Here is a 12,974-nt window from a genome sequence, read left to right as displayed (position 1 = left end):
CCTAAGAAGAAAGAAAAACTGTAAATATATAATCCTATGTTTTAAAGAATTTCAATTTGTCCTTGAAAACATTACATTAAAACCCTAGCCCAGATGATTTCACTGGTGAAGTCTAAAGGAGATGAAGTGTTGTTTCTATGTAGCAATACAATAAATATGGTTTACGACTTGCATAGTTTGCTGGGTTTGCAATTATGATTCTTAATGCATATTTTTAAGTGTTTGGAATTCACATTTTAGGTTTTTACATAACAGACTATTCTATCAAAATTTGAAAAATAAATAACATCAATTCTACAAGATATTTTTTAGAAAATAGAAAGGGAAGGAGCACTTCTCAAGTCATTTTGTGAGGCCAGCGTTACCCTGATAGTAAATCCAGGAAATACAGCACGAAAAAGTAGTCCTTGTAAACAAACGCCAAAATCCTCAACAAAATGTTAGCAGATTGAATCCAACAATATATAAAAAGAAAAATACAACATACAAATGGGATTTACAGATATGTAGGACTGATTAAATATTGAGCATCATTTATAATTATAATCTATCACATTAACAGACTAAAAAAGAACATTGTATAATCTTATCAGTTGATGCAGAAAAAGCATTTAACAAAATCTCAACACCACTTCATGATTAAAAAAAAAAAAACTTAGCAAACTGGAAATAGAAGGGACTTCTTTTAATCTGATAAAGAGTATCTCTAGAAAATCTACAGTTGACTTCATCCTTAATGATGAAAATTGAGTGCTTTTGCCCAAAGATCAGGAACAAAGGTAGGATGTCCACTCTTACCGCTCCTATTCAACATCGACCTGGAAATCCTAACTAGCGCCATAAGACAAGAAAATAAATGAAAGGAATAGATTGAAAAGGAAGAAATACGACTGCCTCTGTTCATAAATGAGATGATTTCTGTGTAGAAAATCCCAAGGAATCTATGGTAAAGTTCCTAGAACTAATTGTGTTTAGCAAGGTTGCAGAATACAAGGTAGACAAAGGTCAATCATATGTCTACAGACTAACTGGACAATTGGAAACTGAAACAAGAAAAATAATACCATTTACAGTAGCTCCAGGTCAAATACTTAGGTATAAACCTAACAAAATATGTATGGGATATATATGCTGGTGTGTGTGAGTGTGTGTGTGTGTGCGCGCGCGCAGTTAATATGTATTTAACTATAAAATGCTGATGAAATTAAAGAGGACCTGAATAAGTGGAGAGATACACTATGTTTATGAGTTGGAAGACTCAGTATAGTTAAGATGTCAATTCTCTGGAAATTAATTTGTGAATCTAATGCAATTCAGGAATTTATTATTGATGTTATTCTGAAATTCTTATGAAAAGCAAAGGAGCTAGAATAGCCAAGACAGTTTTGCAAAAGAATAATAATAACATGGGAGGACTCACGCCACCCTATTTTAAGATTTGCTGTAAAGCTCTACTGTACTCAAAACAGCGTGGTTATGGTGAAGAGACAGACGCAGATCAATGAAACAGTATAGGAGTCCAGAAATAAAACCACATAAGTATATTCGGTTGATTTTTTGACAAGAGGTGCAAAGGCAATTTAATGCAGGAAGGATAGTCTTTTCAATATATGGTGTTGGAACAACTGGACATCCATGTGCAGAAAACATGAATTTCAACCTCGCACCTTCTAGAAAAACTCAAAATATGTCATGGATCCAAATGTAAAACAAAAGACTATGAAACTAGAAGAAAATGTAGGGGAAAATCTTTGTGATCTTGGATTAGGTAAAGTACTTGAATAAAGCACCAGAAGCATAAACCATGGAAGAAGATATTGATACGTTGGACTTCATCAAAATTTAAAACTTTGGCCCTGCAAAAATTGCAGTTAAGGTAATGAAAAGCCACAGACTGGAAGGAAATATTTGGAAATCACATATCCAACAAAGGACTTGGATCCAGAATATTTATACTTAAATACTTTAACACTCAGCAGTAAGAAAACAACCCAGTAAAAACTGGGCAAAAACAATATACAGATGGCAAATAAATAAGCACATGAAGAGAAGTTCAGCACCATTAGCCATTGGGGAAATGCAAATTAAAACTACAGTGAGATAGCACTGCATACCTGTTAGAATTACTAAAATTAAAAAAACAAAAAACCTGACAATTCAAGTGCTGAGGGAGATGGGGGAAACTGACATTCATTGCTGGATAGAAAACAAAATGATTGAGTTACTTTGGAAAAAAGTCCAGCAGTTTCTTACTAAGTTAAACATACATTTACTTAGAACCCAGCAATCTCACTCACTCCTAGGTATTTAACCAAGAGAAATAAAGACATGTTTACACAGAAATCTAAACACGAATGCATATATTGGCTTTATTCATTAGTTTGTGATTAGAGTTCTCCAGAGCTAGATTAGGACTGAGTCAGCTAGCATTTTAGGAAACTGAGCCCCTGCCTGCATCTGCCACGACCACTGCCCCAGCCCTGACTGTTTTATACTAATTGATTAATTTGAAGGTGAGCCACCAAAGCTCAAGGAAACTCCACTCATCTCACATGGAGAGTTAATAGAAGCCTGCTGTGAGCTAATTCAACTCCATAAATGTTCTTTTCATGGCTGAAGATCATCAGTTACACTGGGGATGAGCAAAGTGTAAGGATTAGGATGAGTGTAGGCTTTCTGCCTAATGATGTGTGGACCTTTGTACCAGAAGAAAATATGAGGATATGATCCTTGCTACTGGCCAGGTCTTCTGGAATTTGAAGCCAATCAGGCAACTTCTGTTCTTTCACATAATTCATAATTATAGGAAAACACTGAGAAAATAATAGTGGTGTTCCTTTATAGATCTTATCAGTATTTATATCAACAAAACTTTGGCTTGGTTTCTGTTTCAGATCACAAAAATGGACAGCACTTTATAATACCTCAAATGGCAGAGAGGTAAGGTCATTGAAATACTGATCAATTTTATTTGTCACTAGTATTTCCTTGGTTGTATAGTGTTTAAGTGTATTATATTTTGTGTTTAACAACGCCCATACATTTTTCTCTTTTATGGCTATACCGTATGGAAATAAGACGGCTGTAAGTAAACCACCATGTAAAAACTTAAGTTGGAAAGAGCACAAGTAACAAATTTATTAATAAGGAAATTGGAGTCAGTGATATTGTCATAGTTTTAGCCAGTTTGTGACAGTATATTGTGTCTATAGATTATATTCACAGAATATTCTATATTATAAAAGAGTATATTCTTAGTCTGACAGGGATCTGCAAGTTTTATTTGTTGTTGTTAAAGGCTGGATAATAAATATTTTAGTCTTTGTGGGCCATACAGCCTCTGTCACAACTATTCAACTCTACTGTTGTAGATGAAAGCATCCATGGATGCTGTGTAAATAAGGGCATTTTTATTCCAATAAAATTTTATTTTTGGATATAGAAATTTGATTTTATATAATTTTCACAAGTTATAAAGTATTATTTTTCCCCAACCATTTAAATGTAAACTGTATTCTTAGCTCATGGGATGAACACAAAGTAGTCTATAATCTGCCGACCCCTGGTCTGTAAGATCAGATGAATTCATGGCTGTAGGAATGAACCTTTAATTTTGCCAATTCTTTGTACAAATACTGTCAAGACTTTAAGAAATGATTAATTGCTATTCCAGGTGTAATCATGCCATTCTGGTTTTTCACATTCTGCCCTTTCTGTATTTTCTTCTATCGTGCTTTTTTTTAACACATCAAAAATTGTGATTTTTCACACAAAGGGCCTGGGGACTAACCTGGCAGTAGTTTTTGTCTTTTAGTAGGTGATTATTTTTCTTTTTACCATGTTACATAATTATGGCATTTCTAGAAAGAGTTACTTTTCACCAAGTTGTTATATTTAAAGTTTTCTCACTGGCTCTATTGGGCTTTAGAATTTGGGGCTGTAACCATGTCCATGAACTATAATTAATATTATGATCCCTTGGCTATCTTAATCTTCTGTAGAACTCACGAAAATGATTTTCTTTGCTTATTAGTTTTGTACATTTTCTTAGCAGCCTGGATTTGTCTGATTTGGCAAAAGCTGCTAAGAAGAAACTTCAATCTGTGAGTATCTCTGTTTCTTAGTGAACTCCAGAATTGGAAATGTATCCTGCTAAATACTTGTTCTCAGCTGGTTACCTATTGCATCCGATGACTGTGTTTCGTACTCTTAGATTTTGTTAAATCAGAAGCAGACCATTGAGTATGTAGCAGTGAAGACTAGAAGTGCTATTAAGTTTAGTATATCCAGTTTATTGGCTCTGCTTCAGATGCCATTTTTTTCTGTCATTTTAAATGCTTTTGACATTAGGAAGTTTCTCCTTGTAAGAGTTCCTTGTTTTTCCCAATGTAAATGAGTAAGTGGGACACTTCTTGGGATTACTTCCTGTGGTCTTAGAGGATGCTAAAAAATGATAAAAGTTGTTGCTGGAATGGTGAGTACCATAGATTTACTTGCTGTCATTGGAATCCAGCCACCATTGTAATTCTCTCTCATATCCCATGCCATTTATCAGAGCTTTGTAAATATATGCTTCAGAAAGCTGATGGTCCTGCCCAAGGGTATGTGCTCAGAGTTTGTCAGGTTCTACAGGTCAAACCTCACTTTAATCTGAGTTTTTCTTTCCAGGCTGCCCACCTCAGCCTTAGTCAGGAATCTACTTCCCTGGGAATGATTTCTCTTAGTTTAGTCCCCACAAATGAAGCCTCACCAGAGCACTTCCCCAGCTGTTTTCACCACCAGATTACACTCCTCAGCTGTTCTCATTGCTCTTGGGATCAGAACCAGGATTCTTTTTGTAACTTTTAATGGTGTTATCCAACTCTCACCTTTTCATTCTTGCCCTACTTCCCATCTGGTTCCCATTGTGTGTGTGCACGTGTGCTTAAATGTTTCATTATGGGTTAGCCCCTGTCTGAGGCTATGAGCTGCCACCTTTGAGTCCTCTTTCAGGAATCCTCTTTTGCCTACAGTGTTCTCCTTTCCCACTTCCATCCCTTTCATCATCCAAGCAGTTGAAATATGACCACCTTCACAATGTAGGTAGTTTTCCCAAAGCACAGCTGAAATTGCAACTCCTAAAAATTGTGACGTTTTCTTCATTCCCCTTTTCACTGGAGACCCTTTATTAGAATGGCATATAAAGTACTAAATATTACAGAAAATGAATTTATCATTACTAATATTTAACTGTAATATGAAATAAATGTATTTTATGCAATTTGTTTGGTGTCCCTGTGTTCTATATCTACGGTTCTGTGTGTCTGTGTTTTATCGCCTTTCTTAAATTAAGGAGGTCATGTAGTAAGATGGTTAAGATGGTAAGCTTTGGAGTCAGATAGCACTAAATATTCTGTGATTTCCTTTTAGTTACTTATAGTCTATAATTTTAATTTTAATTCCAACATCGTAAATAAAACCCAAGCTCCCTTTGACTATCCCGTATTTGCTAGGCTGAAAGCTACATGAAAGCTGGAGTTGTATCTGTAATAGCTCTGGTATATGGCAATATCTAGCATGTGGCAGGCACTAGATAAATATCTGGAACAAAGTTGAGTACAGCTCTCAAGAACTTGAGCTCTGAGTCAGACTGGTCAGGTATAGATCTTGGCCCTGACAAGCTAAGAAGCCCTTTCTGTGCCTTGGTGTCCTCCTAGGAAGGTAGGTAATGATCCAGCAAGGGTTGCAGATCAGACCTGCTCGGTGAGGGTGAGCTGCTGTCATTGTTGACCACCTTGTGGTCTCCTTAAAGGTGAGAAGAATGACCTCACAGCTCTTATCACTGCCAAGTCAGTGTTTATCCTACAATATCTCCATTTCTACCTTCCTTCTTTCCTTTCTGCCTTCCTTTTTTCCTTCATTTCTCCCTCCCGCCTTTCTCCTCCCTAATGAAAAGCTGAAAGAAATATAATAAGACTAATATAGTCCTTGAATTAGCAAATGTTAACATTTTGAGAGACTTAAACTTGAATCTCATATCCATCATTTATTGGCTTTGTGACTAGGCAAGCTACGAACTTCTGTGCCTCAATTTCCTTGTCTGTAAGTGAGATAATAGTTTCTATCTTCATAGAGGTATTGTGAGTATTAAATATGATATTAGCATAGTGTCTGGAATGTAAACCCGCAATCAGTATTGCTGTTGTAGTTATTGTTAGTAATAATAACATTAGCTTATAGCCCCTAAGAGGAAAGAGACGGTATTTATGATGCAAGTTTAAGTTTCCAGTCCTTCATCACCTTATCCAGCAAATGGCTCTCAGAGTTTATTTTTAGTTATAAACATAATATAACTACACTAGAGAAAATTTGGAGAATAGAAAAAGGGAATTATCCTTATTCACTATATTTGTAATGGAGTCAGACTCAATATTCTAATTCTTGTTTCAGATGCATATTTTTTTTTAAACTGAAGTTCAGTCCTAGTTATAGAATTTTATATCCTGCTTTTCTTCACCCAACAATGTATTTTACCCATTTTAACATGTTCCCGAGATGTCTAGGTAGCCAGCATTTAAAATTGCTGCATAAAATACCTTGTCAATGCGTGAGTGGATATGTACTGAGCCCCACCTCAGTGCCAGGTACTGTGTATGTATGTGTGGAACACAGTAGAGAATAGAACAGATTCATTGTCTACCCTCACAGAATGGGAAAGCAGTCAACTTAAAAGTAACAGCCACCAAGTATCAACGTGTGTTTTATGAGGACAAAAGCACAGAGGGAGCAGGAGCCACCCTGGCAGGGGCTTAACCTCATCTGAATTGAGGAAGACCTTGACTACCCTATCCATCCCGGCTGCTGCCAGGCAGGCACCCAGTGTGTATGGGGATTGTTTTGTTGGCTGACCCTGCACAGTGTACTGAATAGACAGGCTTTTCTTTTGTTGGGGATGCTCAGTTCTAGGGATCGAAGACTGCTACTGAAGAAGAGATCAAAGAGGCATATATCTGGGTGATGTTTTCATACAATAGCATGTTCTAGCCTCTTAAAATGGCATGTCTGGCATCTTTATCCTGCCAAGGGTTTAAGATCCCCTATACTTGGGGGAACTGGCAAACATTCTCAAGAGCAGAGCATCTTAAAGAGTTGATACCACATAAAGAGAACTGAAGACTTTGTTTGAGATATGCACTTTAGATGCCTCTTATTTGAGTACCATCGAGGAGTAAGGTTGCTGTGGGAGGCAGGTATTTGTAGGGAATCTGCACTGTATTGGAAATGTTATTGTCTGTGTAACATTGGGTATTTACTAATAGGCACTGACTTTGGATGAGACATTGGAGATAAAGGGGTGAATAAGTCACAGTCCCCACTCATTCTGCTAGTGTTAATCCTTGTCCCTTGTGTTCCTGATATTTTTTACTTTCAGCTAAGTAATCATTTGTTTGAAGAACTTGCCATGGATGTGTACGATGAAGTTGACAGGCGAGAGACTGATGCAGGTGACTTAACATGTGGCTTTATCTAATAAGCTTCTGTTATCAGTGGGTAGTGACAAGCTGCCAGCCTCAATGTTTTACTTCCCCAATTTCTTCTGTCCTGATAACGCGTGTGGATGTTTGCTTTTGTATACGTTGGCTTCAGAGTGTGCTTTCCCGAGTTTTCCTAGTAAGGCGGGGACTGCGGCTTTCAGAAGAGCAGTAGCACACCGGTGGTGATGAGATTCTATCTCTGGCTCTTTCCTCTGGCTAGTCTGGCTTGCCACGCAAAACCACAGCACCCTGGTGACTGAGACAACCGTCGTCCCCTTCCTTCCGGTCAATCCCGAGTACTCATCGACACGGAACCAGGCAAGTCAAGTGGCCAAGTCTGAAAAGTAACTCGTAGTGGTATTTTGAGAATAGCTGATATTTTGGTATTTTATCTTCCCAGGACAGGTCTTTTACATTTTTTGATTGATTAAAATGTTAATATCCTTTATACATACCCACAAAACTCAGAAATTGATAAGAAAAGCAGTAGATGTGAATAGATGACTGGGCAAAAACATAAAACAATTCACAGAGGAAATAAATAGCTTTCAAATGTGAAGAAATGTTTAACCTCTTAGTAATCAAAGAAAGCAACCTAAAGGCATTAATGAAAGTTTCATCAATCAAATTAATAAAGTATGTAGTAAAGGATACTCTGAGCTGGTAAGGATGTGGTAAGATGGGCTCTCTAATGCTGCAGATAAGAGTTTAAATTGCTGCATATTTCAGAAGAGCAATTCATTAACCGGTTTCAGAAGCCTCAAAATTAAGTGTAGCTTTCACATGGGAATTATTTGGGATTATGTTCTAGTAAAGTAAAAATGCTAAGATTCATGCACAGTGATTTTTATCAAAGCTCTGTGTATAATAGCAGAGCATTAAAAACAGCCTAAGCATCCATCAAGAGTAGAAAAGGTGAGTAAATTAGGAAGATCTTTTAATTTTTATTGGTTAAAAGCTATATATAATGATGGAGTCCCAGCATCTAGAATATAACTTTGTTTATCTTGGAATTTTAAAATTTTCATCCAAATTAATTTTTCATTACTAAGTCTACTTCAAAACTGAATTGATGTTAGAAAAAAAAAAATTAAGTAAAACCATTTTGTTTCTGCTCCCCAAAATAAATATGCATTGTGAGAACTTAAAAATGTTATATCATTCTCTTATGTAAATGCTTTTAAACTGTTTGCAAGGTAATGTTTAATTTAGTTATAGCTGTGATTGATAATACCTTAATCATGCTGAAAGTTCTTTACTAAAGCCTAACAATAGTACGACTAGTTTTATGTGTATACTTTTGTATGTGTTTTTAAATTTGGAAATATTTCCAATTATGTTCTTGCCCTCAGGGCAGACAGAAATTAGCTCGGTTTAATGCCCATGAATTTGCCACACTGGTTATCGACATTCTCAGTGATGCCAAGAGGAGACAGCAGGGCAGTCCTCTCTCTAGTTCAAAAGGTAACTGTTTCGGACCTCTAAATGTTTGTTTCTTTGGCCTTAATAAACTTCACACAAGTGTTAGATTTAAAGTTATAAAATTAAAGCAGTCATCAGTACAACAGCTTAATTAAAGCCCTGTAAGTTTTACCAGTAATATAAATATAGTGTAACAAGAAGTTTGCCTCTTTGAGTGCTGGTAAATTGTAAATATTTCAGTGTTACTCACTGCTATATGATTTTTTTCTTCTTGAGTCATCTATCTTCCCTATAAAATTAGCATTCTGAAAATAACCCAAAGGTCTGATTTAGATTTTTTTAAAGTACATAAGAAAACAAACCCTCTTGATTGAAATTAGTTGCTTACCTAACATGAATTCCACATATTAACATCTATAAACTTTAGATGTCTACAGTGAAAGTTATTGTGTTTTAGAATTGTACATAGAGCACCAAGTCCCTATTTCTGAGATGCCCTGTTGAGTCTAAATCAATAGGTCAGGGTCCTGTTTCCATGCTTAAGAACACACTTCCTCCCCAGCCCCAATACTATATCCTTACTGGTTTTTGTTTTTGTTTTTCAATTAAGAATACATTTTTTATTATAAAGCTTTTAAACCATAAAATTAAGTTTTTGGTCAATGTCACATATGTCAAAGACAGTAAGGAATCATTAACTGACAACAGTTTGTTGTTCTTGATTTTACTGGTTCTACCAGAAATAAATAAGTTCTAGGAAAGTCTATAAAATTTTGGTGAAGGTGCAATGATGAGAGTCCTTTCATAAATTTGGAATCTCGAAGTATACATATTCTTTGATTTGGTGGTTCCATTTCTAGGCATTGAGGGGAAATAATTAGAGATGGTTTATATATATATATAGAAATACTGAAAACATTAGAAACTGATAATAGAGCAATGCTTAGTCACATATTTGAATAGTGCACAGACTTTCAGAGAATATGTAATGACATAGTAGAAAGTAATTTTTTTATTATACTACTAGTTTTGTAAGGAAAACATTTATATGCATACATATGTACAAGTGACTATACCACATGTAGTATAAATATACAGTTCTAATTCATCCATTTCATATTTGCAAATTTACCCATTCATTAAAATGTATTTTTAACCCCCAAATCAGTCCTCACAGCACTTTCATGGTAATTTATGGAAAATTTGAGTCATCTAAAACACATTCCAAGTTGAGACTGAACAAGACAAAACTCTGCCTCTTGTTTTAACTCTTATGTTGTAAACAGTGTCCTTTTTGATGTCTATTTAGTGCCATATTTTCCACATATGTATGCTTTCTGTTAATGATTTTACTGTTTAAAAATGGCCCCCAAGTGTAGTTCTGAAATGCTGTCTAGGGTTGCTAAGAACAAGATGGCGACGTGCCTTATGGAGAAAATACATGTGTTAGGTAGGCATGAGTTACAGTGCTGTTGGCCTTGAGTTTGCTGTCAATGAATCAACTATATATATACATAGTTATATATATGGATCTCTGAACAGAAACACACATAAAACAAGGTTATACATTGATCAGTTAACCAAAATATTGGGAACTGAGGCTCATAGGAACCTAAACCTGTTTCCACTCAGAGCAGTGGTTTAATATTTGCTAATTCAGCCTTCACAGTAACTTCATAGACCATAACTACTGAAAATAATGAGTGTATGTATATGCTTAGGAAAAAGACTGGAAGGAAATAGAACAACATATATTAATGGCTATGAATGATTATCATTAATTTCACAGTTTCTATATTGAATATAATCAGGTACATATACTTTAAATACTAATTTTAAAGGTTAAAATTTGTTTTAAGTAACCATAATTTATCCCATATAATATTCATCAAAATATCCAGAAACAATATTGAAGACTAGAGGGTAGCTCATGTTGCCTAAAATAAATTGGAGAGACTCAGATAATTTGTGAAATCTTTTGTTCAAAATATGTTAGCGCCTATAGAATCACCCCTGCTCCCCTGTGGACCATACCTTCCTGATATGTATGCGTGTCCACTAGGGGTCGTTTCTCCCTCCCCCTCCCCTTCTCCCCTTCTCCCCTCTCTTTCACTGGCATTCAGCTGAGTAAATAACAAAATGCCTGTTCTTTGAATACCTAGTTTCTAAGCTAAACTTTAACAATTTCCTTTCTATTTCGATTTGATATTACCGTGTAAACAAGTTACAGTTATAATCGACTCATAGTTGACCTTGTATGAGTATAGATTTAACTTTAGGATTTGGAGCTACACACTATCTCACTGAATATTAGAAACTTGAGAACCTACCTCCTTAACCTGAGAAGTTATTTCCTAAACCATCTAATTAATTTGCCCACATTTGGTGAGTAGCTCAGAGGGATGCTTAAAACTCTATGCAGTTTATAGTAGGCTAGTTGATTCATAACTTGCAGTGTTATCTCTATATTAGTGTGAATATAACATTGTTATTTCTGTCATTTTTGTCTTTTAAATTACTAAACCCAAAAATTCTCTCAACAATTTTTATGGGGAAAGGAGGGTTTTTTTAAGCCCTAAGTAAAGTTATTTGCTTTTGTTGATAGACAATGTGGAGCTCATACTGAAAACAATCAATAACCAACACACTATTGAGAGTCAAGACAATGATCAACCGGACTATGACAGCGTGGCATCAGACGAAGACACAGATCTGGAAGCCACTGCAAGCAAGGCAAACAGACAGAAGGTGAGGTCACACACAGAAAGGGAGACTATGTTTCTTTTAAAAATCTTTCCTCCTGCAAAACTACCTTAATTATAAATCACTTGAGGACTAGCCCTGTGAAAAGTGAAAGTTGAGTTTACTACAAGCTTGAACCAAGCAAAGGTTAAATAAGGTAAATAGTTCTAAAACGGGGTCCTTTTCCCTGAGTCAGTTGCTGAATCACAGCCCCGCTGCGATTGTGACTTCATAAAACTTGTGAGGAAGGAGTGGTTTGTTTTATTCTTTCAACAAATGTTTACTGAGTGACTTCTCTGGATGATATTCTCCTGAATGAGGTTTAGTCCCTTTCCCATGAGGCTGTCATTGCCTAATAGAGATAGATGTCTGCTATAAAAGGTACACAGTGACATGTGTCATAAGAAGCACAAACGGTAGGGGGGTGAGAGTGCAAAGAGATAATTTGTTGCTAAGGAGGAATATGTGGAGGCTTTGTAATTGAGATGGCTCTTAATGAGTGTTTTAAAGGATACATGGATTTGGGCATGTGGAGAGGCAGGGAAGGGTGGTCTTGGCAAAGGAAAGGTGAATCAGGGGTGTCTGGGGGAAAACCTGGTCCTGTGTAGAGACGGCTTAAAAGGAACAGGACTCAAAGCTACAGCAGAAGATGGATCACACCGTGGAGGAACATGACTCCAGACTGAAGAGCATGGACCTCGGCAGGCAGCGCAGAGCCCAGGAAGCTTTTAGACAGGGCCGGAGGGGATGGTCAGCCATTTCGCGTCCTTTGTTTTGGGAGGAGTATTCTGGAGGGTCACTGTAGGAAGGAAATCCAGTTAGGGGACTCCTGAAAGAGCCAACCCAGGCCACTTCAGGGCTTGAACTAGGAGGTCCAGATGGGAGAGAGGTGACTGTAGCAGAGTATAAGCCTGAGGAGAGGGCAGCAGGGGTCTGGCTGGGCTGCCCACTGCTGAATTTCCAGGACTTTGGCCTAGACCCGGCCCACAGAGGGGCTCAGCAAACATTTGAGAATGGATGAACAGGAAGATAGAATAGGCAGGCTCTGGCAATAAGTTGGATGTTTGAAGTGGGGAGATAGACTTATAGAAGATGTGTCCAGAGATTTCCAGCTCACATGACTATGGGAATATTGGTGGCATTTGCAGATGAAGGGAATGCAGAAGGGATGGCAAGTCACTTGTCCGAAATGCCCCTGCCCAGTCTCCCCAGAAGCAGCAGGTTCACTGGGTAAAAGTGAAAGTCACAGCAGGACCCTATATGATGGCACTGTCTGTGGATTGACAGGCCACTGCC

At 36.9% G+C, this 12,974-nt stretch overlaps 1 protein-coding gene across 10 annotated transcripts in view; it reads left to right on the top strand.

The window, feature by feature from the left end:
* Window positions 1-12,974, top strand: part of GIT2 (GIT ArfGAP 2) — a 46,074-nt gene that overhangs the window by 14,171 nt on the left and 18,929 nt on the right. For 8 of the 10 annotated variants that reach the window (XR_001594459.2, XR_004950796.1, XM_016125031.2 and 5 more), the window contains exons 8-13: window positions 2,895-2,940; window positions 4,052-4,103; window positions 7,412-7,484; window positions 7,735-7,832; window positions 8,867-8,978; window positions 11,542-11,684. Coding sequence is in view for 8 of the 10 variants with exons in the window: in XM_016125031.2 (XP_015980517.1) it covers window positions 2,895-2,940; window positions 4,052-4,103; window positions 7,412-7,484; window positions 7,735-7,832; window positions 8,867-8,978; window positions 11,542-11,684 (524 nt within the window). In the remaining 2 variants the exon portion in view is untranslated. The remainder of the gene's footprint in view (window positions 1-2,894; window positions 2,941-4,051; window positions 4,104-7,411; window positions 7,485-7,734; window positions 7,833-8,866; window positions 8,979-11,541; window positions 11,685-12,974) is intronic. The other 2 variants (XM_016125033.2, XM_016125030.2) reach the window with 1 other exon arrangement.

This window comes from Rousettus aegyptiacus, unplaced genomic scaffold (assembly GCF_014176215.1).
Source record: "Rousettus aegyptiacus isolate mRouAeg1 unplaced genomic scaffold, mRouAeg1.p scaffold_m13_p_5, whole genome shotgun sequence".
In the NCBI taxonomy this organism is placed as follows: Eukaryota; Metazoa; Chordata; class Mammalia; order Chiroptera; family Pteropodidae; genus Rousettus; species Rousettus aegyptiacus.
This window is presented reverse-complemented; position numbering and strand designations above follow the sequence as displayed.